Here is a 23371-nt window from a genome sequence, read left to right on the forward strand (position 1 = left end):
ATGGGGTTAAGATTGGGAAAACAGAGGGGAACTGATTAGATGCTGCAGTGGAGACAAAGAATAGATTAAGGAAGGGAAAGGCACAAGGAGAGATGGAAGGAGAGGAAGTTATGATCAGATGAAGAAATTTCATCATAGAAATGGAAAAATTATGGGCAATAAGATCAAGAGTATGACTAGCCTTATATGAGATTGAGTTAGAGTAAAGGTGTAAATTATAGGAGTTGAGGAACAGAAAAGTTAAGGTATTTCACAGCCATTCAAATGTACAATAAACTTTTCAAGTGTAAGGGCAGATATTTTTATGGTAGAAATGAAGACCGTGATGGAGCTAGTTCTAATCCAGTGCTCTCTTAGTTCAGGTTTAATGTTGGGAAGAAAAGGAATACTTGGGAGTCACTGAACAAAAGAGGTTAATTTTTGTCTAAATATGGCAGTGAAAGGAGCAAGTACACTGTAGTTCTTAGTTTTTTTTTTTTTAACTCATCCCTTCCTTATATTTATCTGTAGACATGCATTTGATCAGTATGACATCAGGGAATGGTAATTTGCATGCTCTCAGGCATTACCCAAAATCTGAGTGCCACCAACTTCACAAGGCTTCAAGCCCAAAAAGGTACATCAGAGAAGCTGGAACCAACCAGACTGTATGTGGGGGGGGGGAGGGAGAGGAACTTCAAGAATATGGAAGGTTTATGAATATGAGAGGGCTCATAAAAACAGTAGTTGGTGAACAGAAATTCTAGAAAGCACAGTGGAAAAAGAAAGCAGAAGAAGTCATATAAGATGAAGAACATTTTTCACAGAAACAAGTTTCAACTATGAATAATGGAGATTTGGAAATGAAGAGAGAGCTTGCTAGCCATGACAACGGGCTATAAAGCATTCTATAAGTAGTGGTATCTGTGCCTCAGGTGTCAACTTGGATATTGATTCTTATTAGAAAATGATTTGTAACTATCAAATGAGTTCACTTTAAAATTCTGTAGAGGCTATACATACTAAATAGTTTCAACATGGAAATTAGATAAAGACTGAATAAGTAATATTTTCTTTTTTCCATAAAGGTTACAAGAATCGTGAATTTTTTATCTGATTCACATTTTCAGTATAATACTTAAAATGATCTGAAATGATTATATTTTTCTTAGGTTCTTTTACAAATAATCAAATAACTTAGATCTGGGAGACATTTATAATATTCTTTACCCAATATCTTAATTAAGCTAACATTGGTGAACCAATAAATTCCTTTTAAAATTTGCAAACTTTGACTCAAGCAATAGGCATACACACTAAGTATGTCAATGATGTCATATTCACCAAAGTATTAATAGCAGTACTTTTTTTTTTTTAGTAGCAAAGAATAGGATTCAAAGTAGATGTCCGTCAATTGGAGAAAAGCTAAAGAAAAAACTGTCCTACATAATTAATAGAATACTATTGTGCCATAAGAAATAGTTAGCATTGATAGATTTATGAGAAACAAACAGGAAAAAGAGAACCGGGAAAACAAAATTTATGACAACAAAGTAAATGGAAAGAACAACAACAACAATTTAAAATAAACGCTTTTATTCGAATGACCAAGTTTGGCTTAAAGAAGAGATATATTTAAAAAGAGAAAGTATTTCCTTATCTAGCTTGCAGAAATGGGGTACTGGAACACTAAGTATAATGTCAGATTTTTTTTTTTTGATGGGTTGTTGAGTTTTGTCAAATTATTTTGGTTCTTTTGTATTCTTTGAAATAAGGGACAACTTTCTAGTTTTTCTAGAAGAACAAAAGTTATCAATAAAAAGAATTTTCAAATATTATAGTGAGAAATGTGAAAGCGAAAGGTTTACTATAAATTATGTCAAGTGTTCTAAGTCTCAGATATTATAAAATATGTACAAAATTAAATTAGTTTCATAGAAGTGAAAATGCAACATTTTTTGCAGATGATAAAAGCTTAATGTCCAGCCCACTATGATTATAGATAAGGGAAAGAGCCAACCTAAAACAGAGAAATAGATAACATGAAAACTATAATCCAATTTAGAAATTTACCTTTATAAGCACGAGGGCTTCATTGAATTCAGTCACATCAATTTCGCATTCCTGCAACACATTTAAAGAAAAGAACATTATGAGATGATAATGAATGATAGACATACATTCCAAATACAAGAAGGCATCCTCACAAAATGATGGCTTCCTGATACTATAAATTCATAAACTAAATAATATCTTTTCATTATAGCACTTTATCTGTAAAATATAATGATCTTTTATTTTAAAGCAATAAAAATTCACCTTGCTGAAAAACTTCATGCGGTTTTTAAGCTCATCAAGCTGTTGCTTATGTTCCAGATAGCATAAGTGAAGCTCTTTATTCTCTTGAGTAAGTTTTTCTGTTTGTTCTTGAAGATAAAAAAGACATAATAAAAAAGCTAAAACATAAAGTTGAGTTTGAGAAATTACTTCAAATGAATTTTCCAACCTTTGATAAAATTCTAGCTAATACTTTAGCCATGGAAACTAGGATGACAACATAATTGAGATAATATTTAAACTAGACAGGCACTAAGGGAATATGAACAAATTAACACACCATATTTTAAACTAAAAGTATTACTTTCTTGGTTAGAACCACTTTCAACAAGAATTCATATCATATTTAGACAAATATATGTGTATGTGTCTAAATACAGGCATATAAAACACATCTCCACATATGTGTGTGCATATATGTATAAATACACATGTGATATATGTATACACACAAACACAAGTCCACACCTACATGGAAATCAAAACGATACTTCAAAGTTATTTTAAATTCATTTTGAAATAAGCAAACATTTTGCTAAATCTAAGTCTTACTTATTGTGGCTCCTGAAAGACATGAAACAAAGCATTTTTTTTTAAAAAGACATTTTCTACTTAATTTCTTAATTTTTAATTTTCCTCTAACTTCTTAATTTATATAATAAAGTCATTATTTGGAGTTAAAAATATGGTGCTTTCCCTGTCATTTGATCTCAGATTGCTAATCAATTATTATTCTTAGGGATTTGTTACTATAGGTTGAATTATATTCTCAATACATTAGAATAATGTACTGTTAATATATACAAAGTTTTTAAAGTAGAGCACATGCTTAGGATTGTTTTTTCAGTAACAGTTACAGGTTAAATGGTCTATCTAGACTGATTTGCCAACTTACCCCAATGACCAAAAACATGTCTTTATAGGTGAGAAGATTGCAACAGCCTTATAAACAAACACTGCTAATAGGATATTAAAGGGCTTAAATCTTGAATTTCTTAATTAATATCTAAAGCAAGACCAATTATTTGTTTTCCTATAATATTTTAAAAATTAAGCTGGAAAATGAATCACTGAGCTAATATAATAAAACTTAAGAAAAAACCACAATCATTGATTCATTTGATTTAAAGAAAGAAATCCAAATCACCAGTATCAATAATGAAAAAAGGTGAATTCATTTCAATGAAGATGAAATTAAAGCAATTATATGCTAATTTTAAAATCTATATCTTAAGTGAAATGGATAAATATTTACAATTATAGAAATATATCTATTTCTAGATTAACAGAAGAAGAAATACAATAACCCTATCTTCCGGGGGAAAAAAAAAAAAAAAAAAAAAAACTGAACAAGCCATTAATGAGCATTCTAAGGAAAAAAACCCAGAACCAGATGGATTCACAAGTGAATTCTGCCAAACATTTAAAGAACAATTAATTCCAATACTATATAGACAATTTAGAAAAACTGTCAAGGAAGGAATTTTGCCAAATTCCTTTTATGACAAAATATAGTGCTGATACTTAAACCAAGAAGAATAAAAATACGAAAAGACAATTACAGAACAATTTCCCTAATATTAATACAAAAACTTTAAATAGTACTAGCAAGGAGATTAGAGCAATATATCACAAAGACTAAACACTACCACCAGGTAGGATTTATACAGGAATTAGGAAAACTATCAGCAAAACCAACCATATCAATAACAAAACCAACAAAATTCTACCTGACAACAGGCTATATCTACTATATCAACCTAGCTAAGTACAGAGAGACTTATCCTCAGAAAGGGACCAGTAAGTAATAACTTCTTTCCTTGTTTTCTCAATTTAAGCAGTATTCTCTACATGAAGCCTCTCCTGACCTCCTGAGTTTGGTTCTTTTTTATTCTTTGAAATAAGGGACAACTTTCTAGTTTTTCTAGAAGAATAAAAGTTATCAATAAAAAGAATTTTCAAATATTATAGTGAAAAATGTGAAAGCATTTCTCCCTTCCAGAAATTATCTTTTATTTGTCTTGAATATATTCTGAATATAATTTATTATATGTATGTGTTGTTTTCCCCTGATAGAATATTTTCCATGAGGGAAAAGACTATTTCATTTGTCTTTGTCCATAGGGCCTGACACATAGTAGTTGCTTAATCAATATTTAATTAACTGATTAATGAATCAGAAAAAATATAGTCAAGAGGATCAAAGACAACTGGTCCAATATATATCAACATTATTAGAATGATAAACTCTTGGGGGAAGAGTTAACAGAGATTTGTTTGGAAACAAAATCAACCAACAAACAGATCAAAGGAGATAATTTATGGGCACTTCAAACTTTTAAGCACTATGTAAGTATTAGCCATTATTATTATATGTTAAGCATCTACTAGGAGCTAAGTATTGTGCTAGGTGTAGGAAATTTTTTAAAAACTCCTATTCTCAAGGAATTTATATTCTATCAAACAAATACCTATTCATTGAGGAATAACTAAACAAATTGATATTAAATGCAATTGAATATGGCTTTTCTATAAGACCCAAGTGACTGAAAAATTCAGAAAATCATGGAAAGATTTATGTGAACAGATGCAGAGTAACTGTGAAAAATTCATAAAATTATGGGAAGATTTATATGAACAAATGCAGAGTGAAGTATAGAGTCAAGACCATATGATAAACAATATATATCACCATAATAGGATAAATAGGAAAAAAAATTACAAAAAACCAGAACACTATAATGATCAAAATTAACCATGAAGAGATGAGAAAATGCATCTCCCTTACTTCATGGCAGAGGTGGCTGGTAGTAGTGAGAAGTAGGGGAGGCTAAGGATTTGGAATATTACATATATTGTCAGCTTCCATTTTTTGGTTAATTTTTTTCTTTCATTTTTATTTATTATAAGAAATATTTGCTGGAAAGAGAAAGAAAAGGGACATATTTAGGAATGAATGTGATTTTAAAACAAAATATGCTAATAAAAATAAAATTTAAAAAATTATATGGAGATAGTCCTTGCTTAGACAAAGAAAATTTAATATTTTATTTTTCACTTGACACAAAATATGAAGAATGATTAGACTCTATTATTCAATAGAAGTTGAAGCTAACTTCCTTTGTCTTTGTAAATGATTAATATCTGTCCTCCATCTCTGAAAAGCTATGAATATAGATCCAACAAATACTCCTATGAAGTAAGCCTTGGATTTAGAGATTGGAGATTTAAATTCACATCTTAGCTTTGCCACTTACCCCTTATATGACCATAGGAAACTAACCTTACTTCAGTTTTCTTATCGGAGCATTAGAGACCAAATTACTTTTAATGTCCCATCTTGCACGAAAGTTACAATCTTTTGATCATAGGAAAATAGATGGTAAAAAAAAAAAGATATAGAAGTTAAGATGCTGGGGACCAAATGATATTATACTAGACACATCATACTCTTCAAGAGGTCTGTTGGTGACTGTCTGTATGAAAGATAAGGCTAATGGAAATCCTAAATTATTAATTATAAAAGAAATGAAAATTAAGACAAAACTTTTATCTTATACTCATCAAATTGGCAAAGAGGTGGCAACAATGTTGAAAGAAATGTGGCAATGTGGCCATTCGTAGACATGTACCCCAAACAAATCTATTAAATAATAAAAATCTTTGGGCTAATGAAACAAAGTGAGCATCTATAGCTGAAGAGTGAATACAAATGTAATAGAATTTATTGTTGTAATAAATAACAAATATTAATAATTTAGAGAAACACAGAAGGCTTGTATGAATTGAAGTGGAAGAAGGCAGAACCAAAAGAATAAAAATAACTATAATTACATACATGAAACAACACTAAAATTCTGTCAAAATTTAAGTTACTATAAAGGCCAATCTAGGTTGCAGGGAAAAGAAAATATAGCTCCTTATTTCAATATTAAGATGGAGTTCTATAGTTAGGGAATACTGTTGTACATACTATCAATAGCGGTAACTTATAATGTTTTTCTTAAATTGTGGGGTGCAAGGAATCGGGTATGATTATTATATATTTTAAAAAGCATAAGTTATTAACTGTGGGACAAAGGGAGATAAAACTGCTAGATTCTAGGCACTTATCATTTGGTGGCTTGAATTAAATGCATCTATAATTTCCCCTTGAGTGTTGCATAGTAATATGTTCATCAAGGATATTTATAGATCACATAAACATTTATAAAGCATTTTACATAACCATCTCATTTGAACTTCGTCTATGGCATGGATTTTGTCCTGTCACAGATGTTATGGTGTGGCTGAGGACTACACAACTCGGCCTTACTTAAATCCAATTCACATTCAAGCCAAGACATCACTGATCCTCTTCAATAAAGGATGAATGGCAAAAATAGGTATTACAAGTAATATCACCATTTTAAACAGGAAACTGAAATCAAAAGGCCAAATGTCTTGCTCAAGATCACATATTCAGTATAATGAGTCAAATTTTGAAATTCTATTTCATTTTATCAGTGAAAGACAGTATAGATACTCAAACAGTCTTGGGGTTCTTAATTTGCCACCTGCTAGCTTTATGACCGTGGTAAGTCATTTCCCTTCTCAGGGCCCTAAGATGCACTTTGAGAATCTCAGGAGGAGAGGAGATATGTATTGGTAAATGTTTGCTCCACATTCAGATTACTGAAGGAAAGAAACCTCCCACATTAGCCTCACCAAAATTTTATTAACTGCTCTAGTCTTTCACTTTAATGGAGTGTTGGAACCAAGAAATAAGAGCCCTTAAAATGTATTTCTGAATCATTTCTCCTTTGAATTTTATATTTATGTTTTTATAAAATCTTTTTTCTATCTCACTTTTGTTAAAACATAAGTCCTGTGCTCTTATCTAAAAAGGAGGAAAATAAATGTGTTGATCTATACTATGCTGGATCACACAACAGAATGAAAAATAATTTCTTTCCTTTATGATTTCAAAAAAAGCAGGTGAAGCAAAATAGCATCTTTTTCAAAGAAATAACATTTCACTCTAAAAATTAGGTTCTTTCAGCAACATCATTAATAACTAGCATCAAGAGAACAATCCAACTAAACAATTTCCAAAGTTCCTTTGTGCTAATATCGTCAGCTGTGATCAATATAGCCATATGCATTATGTTGAATTATGCATTTTAGCTAAAGATAGAAAGGACTTTCAAAAGCAGACCTTTAAACACATGCAGTTAATTTAAGCATTAGCCAAATGCACATTGCATTTACATATCCGTTCTTTGCCATATTCACACAATCTGAAACTAATTTGTACCTTGAATAAAGAGGTGAGTACTCTCTAAAAATAATTTGCTAGTTATAGGAATGACAATAAAAAGATGAGGAAACATCTTCTGGCAAAAAACACTTGCTACATGAAAAGGTATATGTGTGATGGAAAGTTCAAAGTAAAAAAAAAAAATCAAACAATTTCAAAACCTTTAATATAAACAAGAATTCTTTAAATATGAAAGGGTTGAAGCAATATGTATAGCAGAAAGAACACTGGACTCATAGTTATAAGACCTAGGATACTTTCTACCTCACTGGCCCTAGTTTAACAATTTAATGTGTCCGATTAACAATTTCTTTGTTCAAAAAATGAGGATAACAATGCATACATTATCTATCTCCAGAAAGAAAGCACTTTATAAATCTTAAAGAGTCATGCTGGAAAAATGAAATATAAATATGAACAAAGTGAACAGAATATGGAATTAATTTGAACTTCCTTAGTACTTTTACAAATAAAAGATCATAATAAAGAGTGTTTTTGTTAATATTTTCCTTGTAATAAACAAGAAGGTACAGTTTCAGAGCTGTAAATTTAAGTTGTATCAAAATGAGAATATTTTCACATAACTATTCAATGATCAAAGAATTGGAATTTTAGAACTGGAAGAGACCTTAGAAGTAATTTTATTCAACTCCTCATTGTATAAATAAAGAAACTGAGATTGAGAGAAGGTAAGAGACTTGCTAAAGATCACACAACAGTTAGACTTTTAAACCAGGTCTTTCTGACTCCAAGTTCAGCTTTCTATCTTCTATATTGTACTCATTGTTTTCATGAAAGATAAAGGCAGAAAAATAAAAATGGAGAAGGAACAGAAGAGTTTAAATTATTTCACATTTGTAGCACTTAGATATTAAGGACAACAAGACACTTTATAATTAGTCTACAACTGAGTAATTAATAAAGATAGTAAAAGTTGAATAAACTTTTTATCAGAACTGTATAGGGCAAACTTTTGTTTCTTCTACTTATTTTGAGTGTTATATTTTAATCATGACATGGCATCAGAGAAAATTAATGGGGAAGAGCAAAAGGTGATTTTAATTTCTTTTATTTCCAAAATGAGGGTGCTTATATCTGCAGAATAAAAAGTAAAAAAAGTAGAAAATGTTTCTATTTCATTATATCAATTTAACAAGGACTCATTGAACTGTGTCTGTGGAGAAACACTATTTCTGGCTGCATAGGAATGATCCAGAGACAATGTAAACATTTGACCATATAGTCATTAAGATTAATGAACAAATATTGTGATGATGTTAATCTAAATACAAAGTATGTTGCAGGAAAAAATGAGTACAGCACTTTTCAAATTGTCACATAAATAATATCTTAAAATAATTTCTTATCATTCAATTTCAACTATCCAGGAGGGGCACCTTCATTTTCAAAATACTGATATATCAAAATGATCATCTAATAGATGCAATATTGCAAACAAGCCACTTAATTTCTCACAAATTTTTTGGAAAAGCCTCAGTGATGACGTAGTAATTTTATTGTTCAGACCTCAAGTTAGGTCTTTGTGAGTCGGGAAGAGTGAATATTATTATTATTATTTTTTTTGACTGAGCCAATTGGGGTTAAAAAGTGACTTGTCCAGGGTCACACAGCTAGGAAGTGTCTGAGAGCAGATTTGAACTCAGGTCCTCCTGACTTCATGGTTGGTGCTCTATCCACTGCCCCATCTAGCTGCCCCAAAGAACAACAAATGGACTTTTGTCTAATAAAGAAGCTTTAAGTCATTAAAAGGAATGTAAGTTGTCAATAGCAATTCAACCCACTCTCCCGGTAGCTGTTCAAATCTGGGTTCAATTCATTGTTCATTTCTATGTCTATATGGGTACTTACCACATAACCTTATACCAGTTTTAGGGGTTATACAATATGGTAATCCAGACCATAAGCATTCTTTATCCATTTGGTTTTTAAGTATGGCTAGTCAGCTCTTCTCTTCTGATGACTGTGGATCTCATTTGGGAGTCTATGTATTGTTTCAGGGTTTGATGTAATCAGCATAATGCCATGTAAAGTATACATTTTCCTATTTTATGGTTTTTTTTTTGTTTTGTTTTGTTTTGTTTTTGCTGAGCCAATTGGGGTTAAATAACTTGCCCAGGGTCACACAGCTAGGAAGTGTTAAGTGTCTGAGAGCAAATTTGAACTCAGGTCCTCCTGACTTCATGGTTGGTGCTCTATGCACTGTGCCACCTAGCTGCCCCAGTGTATTGTCAATTAAAAAAAAAAAAGCATTTGATTTGCCAGAGTAAGATGCTGCATTAAATAAGGCTCTTCTTCAATAAGATAATTTTGATGTTTATATGTTATTGTGGTGTCTTACTGGAAGAAAGTCTTTAAAGCAGCATTTTATTCTGGCAAATCAGATGCTTTTTTTGTAGTCAATAAATAATCAAGGAAATGGCATATTACATTCTCTTCACTTTTCAGTCAATAGTGTGAATATCAAGATATCAAAATATAATTTGCAGAAGTCTTCCTACATTCATCAAGGATACCTATGTTATATGTGTAGATCATATATATTTTCTAGAGAGGGGAAAATAAAGTATATGGGCTGAGAGTTGTTAATATAGTTTTGGTTAGTTTTTTGGGAAATAATAAGGACCAGGATTTTTTCCCAAGCTTCTGTTTTCTGCTCCTTTTTCAGGTACTTTGGGAACTGACCTATTAACACACTCAAAACAGTACTGCCATCAATAAAACATGGACTATGGACACCTCTCAATTATCTTGTTTTAGTCCAGCTCTTCTATTGCTCTGAACTTTCCTTAGTATCATTTTTTCCTTATTCCTGCAGCACACAGGGAATATGATGTTGAGAGCCAAATGTAATGGCTCCATAATCACTGATCGAGAAAAGAGTTCTTACCAAACAAAATAGAAATGTGATTGAAGGATCAAATCAAAAGCCAAAAGGTCATACAATTAAACAGATGGCTCCTATCCAAGGAACAATAGAATACAATATCTGATTATCTAGTCTTCAGGGAAAGATATTTATAATTCATGAAATGTAACCATCTAATCAATAGTATTTTACAAGGGTCTATTTGATTTTTCTTGGCTTCTAAGAATTCAACCATAGTGAATAATTAAGAGTGCAGGGGCAACTAGATGACACAGTGGTAGACCACAGGAAGTTAGAGTCAGGAGAACCTAAGTTGAAATCCGATCTTAGACACAACACTTACTAGTTGTATGATCCTAGGTAAGTGCCTTAACCCCATTTACACCTCACCAAAAAAATTAATAAAAATTAAGACTGCAAAAAGCCTAAGTACCAAACAAAGTACAAACATTAATATCTGAGATAGGAATTTAGTAGTAATAGTGAAATCAAATTTAGGAGAGAGGTCTCAATAAGGGGCTAAAAATTGACTCTCTGAAATGGCAAGCAATGAAGTTATTTTGTATGTACCTCTTTCAGCTTTTAGTTTGTCAAGAATTTCATTTTTGTCTGCTAAATCAGACTCTATAGCACTTTCCAGCTGAGCAATCTGTAGTTTGAGTTGTTGTTCCTTTAACTTCCATTGTTCTTCATGGGTCACACTGAAGGCACTGCAATAAAACATAGGATGTGTGAGGAACACTTGGAAATACATTTCAACAGAAAATACTAAAGAAAAAAAGCTTTTAGTGGCACAGAGACCACTGTCATCATGTCTTAGGAATTAAGTAAACATATGCTGGTCTGCTGCTGTTGAAACCAAGACGCCTTTCTCAGGCTGCGGTTACAGAACATGAAAGAGTTTGTGGGATGAGCAAAGGAACTGGCCTTAATTTAGAGCACCAAACCCCAGAAAAGTTGGCAGTGTACAGCATTTGTGGGACTAGGAAAGGAATTCAGATACATGCTCCAGAGGAATCCACAATTCTAAACCTCAGCAATAGACAACTGACAAAATAATTTTTTCCCCACATAAAAATCCTCTTAACATAGAGAAAATTGACTTCTCACCTGATTTTTTTTTTAAATCTTTGAAACATGGAGCGACAAGTTAGTTCTTTTCAAAATCAAAACCAAAAAACCTAATAAAGTGCAACCACAAAAATAATAATTTTTTTTGTATTGAATTGAAAAAGAACAATTCTAATTCTAATCAAGAAATATTGAAAAAATAATCTTTGTCCTTAAAATTAATAGCATGTGGGATTACAATAAACTATTTAACTACAATATGTATTGGGTTATAAAAATAGCATAATGACTCAACAAATGATTACTGTTCAAAATTCTTCAATATTTAACAGTTTGAGCAAGGATTAAGAACTATTATTAAAAATGCTGAAGAGATAATTTATTTTCATGTACTATCCTTAAGTTATAAAATAAAAATTCATTTGATAACCTATCTCAGTGTAAAGCTATCTTTTCTAAGTTTTTACTGAGGTGTATAAGCTTAAATTAGGAAATTCAGAGCACCTTTTGATTTGAATTCCACCTTGGCTTATCTATGTGACCCTCTGGAAATTATACAACCTTTCTGAGACTTAATTTCCTTGTCTACAAAATGAGGAATTTAGAAGGATCTTAACAGTCCCTTCCAGGAGATCTAGGCTAAATAATTTTCAGTAGTTTAGTCTACACTACTTGTGCTCAATAAATTTTTTTGAATCAAAAAAACCCATCAGCTTGTAAAATCTGGTTTTATAATTGCAAATGAAGTAAAAGTGACAAAAATATATTGTTACAAAAGCTACATTTTTTTGGTAAACTTTTTGGGCATATATATGCATGTTTTAATACTTTTATACAAATCTAGAATTTTCATTCTAATGAAAAATTACTTAGTAAGCTCACACAGTTTTGGGGAGCACAAAATTCAGCATAGATGGCTTGTTTTTCTGGGATGGACAATTTTAAAAGATTTGAAATAACATTTTTAAAGACATCTTTTTTGTATGACAGTTCAATTTTGTAACAAGGATTTCCATTTCATATTCAAAAAGTAAAGAGCTCTAAAATAATAACATTTTGACAATTTTATATAAATCGTAATTGCACAGCCTAATATAAAAACAAACATCTGTTCTCTAAATATCAAGATGTAACATGTTTCTTTTCATTTACATTTTTAAGAGGACAAAGTTACTTTAAAATATATGCATATAAACACACACATATATGCATATAGCTCTATTATTAAAAACATGTAGATCCAGAAAATTAACATGATAGAAGCAAAACTACATATTATATCAGATGCCAAAAATTGAAAACAGTAGTGTTCCAACAGCATTAGTACCAGCAGAAAAATCACCAACAGCTAATCTGGCAGAAACATCAGATGCTGTATGTGTTTAAATTAAGAACAATTTAGCAGCCTGGTTTTTCCAAACCCACAAAATACTAGTGTAAATCAGTATAAGTCAATCTGAATTTAGTCCCTTGCCATCTTCCTCTCTAAATTTAGGATTACATTCCACTAGAATTTCAGGAGGAATTTCTTTTGAATTTACTGTATTCCTCTATGCTAGAAGCCATCTGTGTAACTATAAATGGTGAACCACATCTGGCTCCATTTGCTTTGTAAGGGCTGTGTACATAATTATATCTGCATATGAGAACAGTCCTTAAAAACCTTTTATTCATGAAAATGTTTTTGTATATTGCCTACAGTGACAACCAAGGGAAAAAAAACACAAATAATTGTTCTTTGTGCACACTTGATTGTTTCTGTTACACTGAAGGAATGATAAAATATCAGGCTGTACATATACCCACTGGTGCCTGAGGTCTTTCTTATATCCACTGGCAATGATGGGTGAGCATAAAGTAGATAAAGACATATTTGATTAGCAGCATAAGAACAAAATGAAAGTTCAAGAATACCATTATTCTCCAGATTATCTCCACTAAGGGTTTTTCCATCTCCTTCACATTTTTTTTTTCTCATAAAGTCCAATTAATCTAGAGTTCAAGGACATTTAAAGATAGGAAAGATTTTGCTCTATGAGTTCTCCAAATTAGTCAGACAATATGACTTAATAATACCCTATTATATGAATTAACGACACAATATTCTTTAGAAAACATGTCAGGCTATTTATTCCATTTAATGTAAGCAAAATGATACTTCAAATGTAGATAAGAGTCTGCTTTTGAGAGAGAAAAAAATGTGTTGTGCTTGATCACATTAATCAGGATATTACTGATCAGCAGAGAGAGAACAGTCATTTATTCTTCATACATTGAGGAAATGGGTGACAAGACATGGTAAAAGGTATGGAGGAGTAAAGAAAACTGCTAAGAATTAGAAAGTCTGAGATTCAACTAAAATAAGTGGCCAGATCTTTTGAAAATCATGTGAATCTACCATACTGTAACAACCTGATTTTCATATTCGAAATAAAATTAATATAATTTGCAAAACTAATATTTCACCTAGCAGATACTTGGTGATAAAATGTTATATCTGGAAGCCATAAGACCTTAAAGCTAAGCACTAAAACTATAAAGACAAAACCAAAACCATCTCTGCTCTCAAACTATTGAGGATAAGGATTCTCTCCAATGATATTACTTTAGATTTCTAAAAAAAAAATTTACCAGCATGCACAATTATCAGCACGATTTTTTTTTAATATCTCATTAGATTTAAGAAAAACAAAAAACCCAACAGAGTATAAGATAAAGAAATAATGGGATTTTGGTGCAGTGGGAGAAGTATGGCTGGGTTAAGATTCAGGAATCTAACTTCTGATATTTATTTAGATGTGCGAATTTGGTTGGGCTAGTCACTTCAATTCCACTGCCTGAGGAAACTTGCTATGACTTCTCTAAATAAATTCATAAGGAATTTACATAACCTACATATTGTGATTGGAGAATCAATTGCCAATGTCTATAAAAACATCACCATAGATTTTATTATACTTCTTCACATGCTGCAAAAACTACTATTACCTGCTAATTTTTGTTCATTGAGTGTTAGATGCTTTAAAATATAATAGCTTAATAAAAATGACAGTTTATGAAATCTGAGGAAAAGGAAAAAAATTAGGAAATTATAAAATTTACCTGTTATATAGTTTATCATAATTTTCCTTTAAAAGTTCCTTCTCTTTTTCCATATCATTAATTCTAACCTGTAGCTAGAATAGAGATAAAAATATACATTAGATTAAAATTATACCAGCTGATATCTAAATGGTTTTATATCTTCTTCTTGATGATTTTTAAATAAAAAGTATTAATTTTCCTTATTTTTGTTTAATTTAGAACAGACTTGGAACATTGTCAATTTATGCAATAATTTATGCTATAACATTCTTCATCTCAATAAATTTTTTATTAAGTAATGTTAACTGTTAAGTTCATGAAAGCACAGATTTATTCCATCCTTTCACTCCATGAGATACCAAAAATATTCATTTACCCTTAATATAAAATTGTTCTATAAACATTCAGAAATTTTTAGCTCATGGTTCATAAATATTAGATAAAAATAACTTTGGTGGTCATATTTTTCCCTTGATATTCAAAATTTGTAAGAGGTTCAGGTTCTATTCTGCACAGGAAAACACTCTATTCCAGGGTCAGTAAACTATAGCCTGAGTACCAAATACAAGTTCCTACCTGTTTTTGTATTAGCCTTAAATGATGTTTGGTAGAAGGCATATAAATCTTTAGTATATTAAAATTATGCTATAATTACTTTAACATTTAGATTTCCATATTAGTTTTGTATCTAATTTGAGTGGTTATTCACAAAACTATTCAGAAATAAGGTCTTTCCCCATGATCCAGAGCATTTTACAAAATACCTCAAACAAAAAAAGGATAAATATGGAAAATAAAAAGTCAAGTCACAAGAACTATGTCACCAGTCATAGAACTATGCAAGTGCATTTTAAAGATAGAAAGTCATCTATTCATACCTCTGCCCTCTTAGAAGCAGAAAAATTTTAATAAAGGCTATAAATTTAGTTTATGTTCACTTGGAGAAATGGAGTATATTGCTTATGAGGACTGCAATTCTTATTGCAATTAGATGATTGAATCTTAAGGTATTTCATGCAGCTAGTGATATGCTGAAAAATCATACCAATCAGAAATAACTAGATCCATTAATATTATCACTGTCCTAATGAATAACCATCTGGACTACTGCAATGGTTTCCTAATTAAGTCTATCTGTCTCAAGTTTTTCTCCTCCCTCATCCAAACTCTCCATTGTTGTCAACATGTCATTCTTAAAGCAAAGGTTTGAGCATATTACTCTCTGCTTGGAAGATTTTAGAAGTGATTACTTACTGCTCTTCCTAATTTAGCTTCAGTCTACCTTATTACACATTAATCCTTTTAATAGTTTCATTCAATCAGTAAACATTTTACCAAGCCCCTATATTATATGCCAGTTACTGTGCTACATAGCTAGGGATAAGACACAAATGAAACAATCTTTTCCCTCAAAAGACAATATTTTATATAACACTTACTATGTCAGCTTGGTAAAGCACTAGTGGATAAAGCACTGGGCTTGGAGTGAGGAGAATCTGAGTTCAAATCTAGCCTTAGCCACTTAAAATCTATGTGTCCCTAAGCAAGTTACTTAACTCTTAAGCTAGGGATAAAAACTTAAGCTTACTTAACTCTTAAGCTTAAAACTTAAAATAAGTGCCTCAATTCCTCATCTATAAAATAGGACATTGGAAAAGGAAATGGCAAATCATACCAGTAACTTTCCATGGGTTTATGTAGATACAAATGAGCAACTAAACATTAACAAAATGCATTGTTCTAAGTACTTTACAAATGTTATCTATGATCCTCACAACAATCCTAGGAGATAGATGATATTGTTATTCCCATTTTACATATGTGGAAACTGAGGCAGACTGAGATTAAATGACTTGTCAAAGTCACACAACCAGCAATTGTCTGAAGCTGGATTCAATTGAGGTCTTTCTGATTCTATGTACTTTGTGACTTTTGATGCCTCTTATAAAATAGAAACATGTACAAAATAAGGATAATGGTCTTCACTATAAAAAACATTCTGCAAAACTGCTATTCCTGACATTCTATCTTCCGTTTATGTGCTTTTGCAAAAGAACATAACCCACATGTCCCACATGCTCAGAAAGTACTATCTTCTCATTTGTCTCTTAGAAATCAGACTTCCTTCAAAAGTGAACTCAAGTACCACTCCCTATATGAGGGCTTTAGATTAATCCTAGCTGCTTGGGCATTCCCAAAGGACTCTCTTTCTTTTGTGTATTCTTCTTTTTGCTAATATGTGTCTATGTTGCTTCTTCTGATCAAAGGTTAGTTCCACGAGGCAAATTTTATTTCTTTTTTCCTGTATTTCCAGAACCCTGCACATAATAGTACTTAATACTTAGTAATTAACTGATTGTACATAAAGATGCTCAGAGTAACTTATTAGAATTCTTTTGCATTGGAAATAACTAGGGATTATAGATGAAACAGTTAAGTCCCACAATTTGGACTCCAGCTTCAAAATGAAAGAATTATTTTCAAGACAAGTGTCTTTTAGTTAAAAAAAAAAATCAAATGAAAAGTAGTATTTATTACTATCGTGCAAAACTTTCAATTCATTTACTGTTCTCAGCTTATAAGGCTTTTGAGGAGGATATTTCCTTGTGGTGGCAGGATGGTGTAATGAAAAAAACTCAATGGACTTGGAAGCAGAAGAACTGAGTTTGATTCCTTACTCTGATCTCTACCAAGAGTATGGCTACTAAAGAGTTATTGAACTTCTTTGAGTCTTAGTTATTTCATTTGTAAAATGGGATAATAAGACTGGTATTATTCATGTACTTTATGAATTTGTTGAGAGCAAAGTACTTTGTAAACTGTAAAGTGTTATCAAATTTGTGCTTTTATTATAGCTTGAAGCTTCTTTTTATATCTTCTCAAAAGAGTTAATCTCAATAAGCTTTTTAGTAAACATGCTAACAGTATTTCATGGTACTTACCTCCCCTAACTTTTTTTCAACAAAGCTCTTGGATTGTAGCTCTTTTTCAAGACTGAAGCACTTTAAACGATGTTCTTTAAGCTGAAGATTGAGCTCATCCCCATTTGCCAATAAGGCATCATGGCTGGCTTTAAGATGTTTTTGATTCTGTAAGGAGAAAAGAAAATCTTTTAAAACAACTGGCAAATTAAGCTTTGATTAAATGATCAATAGGTTGTTTTTTTTTGTTTTTTTTTTAAGTAATTCTACTCTTTAAGTTCAAGTTAAGTAGTTTACTACTAACAACACACACAAAGCATATTCACTCTTCAGTCAATAGGAGACACTCTTGACCTATGATTTACCTTTAAAAAGTAATTGTTAGGTCAAGTTAACATAGGTTCACTGTAGAAACAAGTGTTTTTCCCTGGCTCTTATATACTTATTCTTTAGTCTTGATGAAAGTGACCACTAAATACATTGGATTTGGCAATTAATTTTTCCCCCTAAGGTTAAATATGGTGTTTAAAAATGTTGCACTAATGAACAAAAATAAGTGGCTGATCACAGATATTTTAACTGAAACGATTTGCTATTATATTGATAAAATCAGTCTTAGATGTTGAACTTTTGATTCAAGTATAATTTCAATTCCCTATGGAAGATATGGAAAATATAATTTTTAAATGGTCCATTTATCATGATTCTTTAAATTTATTCTAGAATGGTTAAATGTCATATACTACTTCTTTTTTTTTCCCCTGAGGTTGAGGTTAAGTGACTTGCCCAGAGTCACACAGTAAATGTCCTATACTTTTGAAAGAAATATAAATCTTGACTAAAATGAATAAATATATTCTAAATTGACTAAGTCAATCTTCATAATGTTTCAATTGTTATTAAAAAACACTTTTAACTTTTCAGTCAACCTTCAATATTAAGGCAGATGTCATTTAGAAAATGACATTTGAGCTCCTTGTTTTAGATCTTTTACTCTTGTCATAATTATAAAAATCCTGTCTTTTTCACTTAATGTCTTTAAGTAAAGAGCTCACTTTATTAATAGCACAAATTCCTCCAGTGTCAACATTTATCAAGAGATACATACGGTATAATAGAGGATGTATAGTGAGTATTTACTCTTGATATCTAATAATATATTTGACAAGGGTGCTAAGTTGAAAACTAAATAATTAAAAGATAACTGAAAATAGAATAATTTGTGAGGTCTTAATTTTAAAATTCATTTCAGGTTAAATGCATTTTCTTTTTTTCTTCTTCTAACATGTAGATATTGCTATCATACCTTTTCTCTAATATGTTCTTTCTGCCATTTATGTGCAAGACAGCTTTTGAAATTTTGAGACATTCCTACTTAATTTTAGAATTATAATTTATGGGGACATTTTAACACCATCTTCATTAATAGTAAACTGCAGCTTTAGAAGACACTGATTTTTGGCTTAATTTACTGCTTTTCCTGTATCCAAACTTTGAAAAAAGTGTTGCTTAATAAGAATTCTGGTCATCTAAAAGGTTTTGGTGTTCATAATTCCATAATTTATTTTAACTATGCAGTTCAAATAAATAAAGGTAGTCTTGCTGCATATTCTGATGGGGTCAATATTCTTATTAAACCAGTTATGGGGATATAAGAACCCCAAATATATTCATTATTAGAGATATTTATGTTTTCAATAAACACTGCTAGAATTATATTAGATAATTATGTGATGAAATTAAGAAGTTAATACTGATAATAATGTATAATTAAAACTTCTTTTGAACTATCTATAGTTTTGGTAATTCTAAGATATATTAGGAAAGCTTAGAATTGATTTTGTGTACAAATACATGTCCTAAACTTTTCAAGTTATGTACTCAAAGGCAATTCAGATAAAAACAGTTAAAACAAATATCCTTCTAAGTCTCAGATGACTTTTGATAATATTTTTTATTATTGTTCCACTCATATCAACACATACACATTTCATATTTTTCTACTCTAAGAAAAAAAGTTTTTCTATATATTTAGGTTTAAGGTCATAAATAACAAATATAACAATTAAGTAATAGTAACTCAAGCAATTTAAGATACCTGGGTTGAAAATTATTGAGTGTATGTATAAGAACATCTTGCATAACTTGTGAATGTCATTTTGATAATCCATATTATTTGTACATTATCAATAAAAGCACAACACTTCTCATTAGAACAGTACCTCTTCAAGTTGGATATATTTTCCTTCCATTATTGTAAGGGCATCACTTTTCTCCACAAGCTGCTTATTAAGTTTGATCAATTCCACATTTTCCCGAATATTTGACCTTCAGATTTTAAAAAAAGGGAGGAGGGAACACAAGGTAAAATATATGATAGAATAAAAAATTTTCTTCTTCGAAAACTTTTAACAGACTTGTAAATTGTTTTACTATTATATTTTCATAATAATCACCCTTTTGGGGGGAAAATTTGAAGTGTGATTTCATTGTTATAACTGCCTGTATTCCTTCTATATCTAATTACAGAAAGCAACTAAAATTCAACTAATAATGATAATTCTTAGTATTTATTTTAGAGGCTTTATATTGATTCCTTAGCTTATTAAAAGGTGGCATGCACATAATATTTTGTTTGGAGATATTTATAAAAACTAATGTTTTAATAGACAAAAGAGACATGTTATAATTTTCTGCCTAGATGAAAATTTGTTTTGTAATATAGTCTTACCAATACCAAAACTGAGGGTACATAAAATTACTACTTATTGGAGCTTTCTTTTAGAACTAAACCTTTTCTAAATATTCAAGAAAATGACCTAGCCTTTTATACTAATAATGCCCTAAGATGGCATCTAAATAAGTTGCAGATGTGCCTTTAGCTCTATGAGATCATTTAACATCCAGAGGGTATATAGAAACCCTATATGCTCCAATCCTATGTTGTATTTTCCCTACCTAGATTAAAGCAAACACCAATTGTACAGGAAGATCTTATAAAGGTTAATCACAGATCTAAATGAATACCTGTTTTCAAAAGACACATACACATACAGACTAGGAAAAGGATAACCTTATTAAATTTGTTTTACATCAAGGAGTATTTGGGGACAATATACAATTAAATTTTTACCTACATTTTCAAATAAAAAAGTTTTAAAATGGAAATATTAAGTTTTCTATTTGAAATGCATAATTTTTCTTCTAAAATTTATCTACTATACACATATTGGAAAAATTGTCACAATGCCATACTGGAACTAGAAAATAAGACTACAAAGCTTACACATCTGTAAACCAGCTGAGGACTTGAAATACTTAATTTTCCCCTTTGATATCTGAAAGTTCATTGTGTTTTGGCATTGGCCAGTGAATTGTCCTTACAAAGAAGATAAACAAGCCTGTAATCTCAGATCTAGGCCAAAGCAGCTTTAGCACAATATTAAATGTCTAACACTTTTGATTAAGTGGTTCAGCAATATATATCTAATAATATTTTTAATAATTATTTAACAAACTACTCTGCCTCTTCACCTAATGAAATCTGACATCATAGAGAGATAATATCAGTTAGTGAAGTTCAATAGAATTTTCTTTTTTCCCCCCTTGGATTTTTTTGTTTGTTTCTTGATCCAGAACTTTCAATAAAGTCTAAAGCAAAAATTTAAAAATTTCTGTGAAAACAAATTTTGATGTTTTTCAGAATTGCTAAGTTTGCTTTCTCTTGGTAATCCTTGACTAAGAAAAATGTAATACCCAAACAGTCATTCTGATAACATTTTTAGTTTCTCTAATTTTTTTCTTATTTTTTTAATGTGTTCAAATACTTCCATAATCATAAGATTCATAAACACATAATCTTTGCTAATTAAAAATGTTGCTTTATAATAACAAGAGAAACAAAAAGAATTAAGTGTACAATCTATGCTAATATTTACATAACAACTTAAGATTGAAAAATACTCTTGATTTTTACAACAATCCTGTAATGTACATTTAACTAAACTTATTCAAAAGATGAGGAAATGGAGAGATTAAATGACTTATTCAGTTACTCAGTTAGTAAAGGAAGGAAAAAGAAATTGAAACCAGGGTCTTCTGGATGGAAGTCCGACCTTCTCATTACTCTGCTTTGTTGCTTTTCAGTTGGATATACTCATCCCAACAGGCACATTTAGTTTCTATAGAATCATAGGACTATTAGTAAAACTTGACATTTTAAAGGCAATTTGCAATGTACAAAACACTTTTCATGTGCCATCGCAATCTGCACAGTAATTCTGCAAGAATTTGTATCCCAGTATCACAGCTGAGAAACTGATTCTCAGAAGTGAAGTGACTCGCTTAAGATCATCTAGCTACCAAGAGAGGCTTCAGAAGTTTGAACCCAGAACCACTGGGCCAGAATTGACAATTCTTCCTAACTATAACTATTTTGTTTTGAATGTCAGGGAAACAAGTACAACATTTCATAAAGTTTTAGTACTTCAGCTATAATGCTCTGCCAATAGTAGATATTTAACACCTGCTAGTGAATTTGTCTTAGATGAAAATAATAGAAATAATATAGTTTAGAAATAATTAGGTTACTTGGAAATCAAAGACATGAATGTTTAATACAGCTACATTGGGACAAGGACAATGAAAAATATGTTCAATCTCTCTTAAAAAATGTAGTTTTATGAATTTGAAATAGTTTTAATTGTTGAATGTATATATTTTTTGACATAAAAGAGAATATGGCTTTTTTTTTTTTTTTTTGGCAGTGTAAAGTTTTTTAGCTGAGGCCATTAAACTGATTACAGTAAGCATAAGGTATACCAAAAATCTCAGTGCAGTTTTAACTCTTAATTTAAAACCACACTATGACTTTTTGGGACACCCTATATTTAAAGTTAAAATCAATGTGATAACATAGGTTCATATTTACATGAATTTGGGGCCTTTGGAATATCATATACAGTATCATATGCTTTTGTTCCACAAACAAGATTTTCATAGCACTAAAATCTGGTTAACATGAAGGGCAGTTATAAAAGAAAAAAAGATAAAGAGAAAATTCAATGAAATGAGTATTTAAATGTCTATGTAAGAATATCAAACATTTATAAAGCATTTTAAGGTTCATAAAATGCTTTACATAGATCTCATTGAAGTTTCACATCAATATTTTAAGGCAATAAGCTATATTAAGGTACAGGTATTATCTTCATCTGACAGATGAGGAAATAAGAGTAAGATTAGCAAGGTCATCACAATTCAGTGCAGGAGGTGGGATTTGAATCCCATTCAAGTGCTCTCATCTCTATAACCACACACTCTCTCCAAAATGCAATGAATGAATGAATTAGCATTATTTAAGTGTGCTAAATAAATTTAAACTCAGTGTTTAACTCTAAGGATACAAATGGAAAAGCAACAACATAGAAGGTTTTAGCAACTAGGCATAGAGACACAAAAAAGAAAAAAGGGTCTTCAGTGTCACATCTTACAATAGTAGTGGGACTGTACTACCAGTCCTAGATTGGCTAGAGTAAGATATGAATATCATAATCCAGGCCATAGTAGAGGAAGCTTTTAAGGATCCATTGAATTACATATATGAAGGACATACATGATGCTGTAGACTAATCAAAAATTGCCACAGCAGCAAAAAAAGAGTAGTAATTTTTTAATAACTGTATCTGTTAACCTGATTTAAGTCCAAAAATATAGCTGAAGTCTTCCCTTTATCAAAAAAACTAAAATGTGTATTTACTTAACTGTGTTCATGTTGTTTTCCTCTAGTGGAAT

General features: G+C 30.7%; 1 protein-coding gene across 6 annotated transcripts in view; it reads right to left on the bottom strand.

The window, feature by feature from the left end:
- Positions 1-23371, bottom strand: part of RPGRIP1L (RPGRIP1 like) — a 116933-nt gene that overhangs the window by 71651 nt on the left and 21911 nt on the right. For all 6 annotated transcript variants that reach the window (XM_074293411.1, XM_074293415.1, XM_074293413.1 and 3 more), the window contains 6 exons: positions 19801-19906; positions 17600-17746; positions 14676-14749; positions 11073-11212; positions 2299-2405; positions 2053-2103 (listed from right to left, as the gene is read on the bottom strand). In XM_074293411.1, coding sequence (XP_074149512.1) covers positions 2053-2103; positions 2299-2405; positions 11073-11212; positions 14676-14749; positions 17600-17746; positions 19801-19906 — 625 coding nt within the window. The remainder of the gene's footprint in view (positions 1-2052; positions 2104-2298; positions 2406-11072; positions 11213-14675; positions 14750-17599; positions 17747-19800; positions 19907-23371) is intronic.

The sequence above is a fragment of the Sminthopsis crassicaudata genome, chromosome 2 (genome assembly GCF_048593235.1).
Source record: "Sminthopsis crassicaudata isolate SCR6 chromosome 2, ASM4859323v1, whole genome shotgun sequence".
NCBI classification, from domain to species: domain Eukaryota; kingdom Metazoa; phylum Chordata; class Mammalia; order Dasyuromorphia; family Dasyuridae; genus Sminthopsis; species Sminthopsis crassicaudata.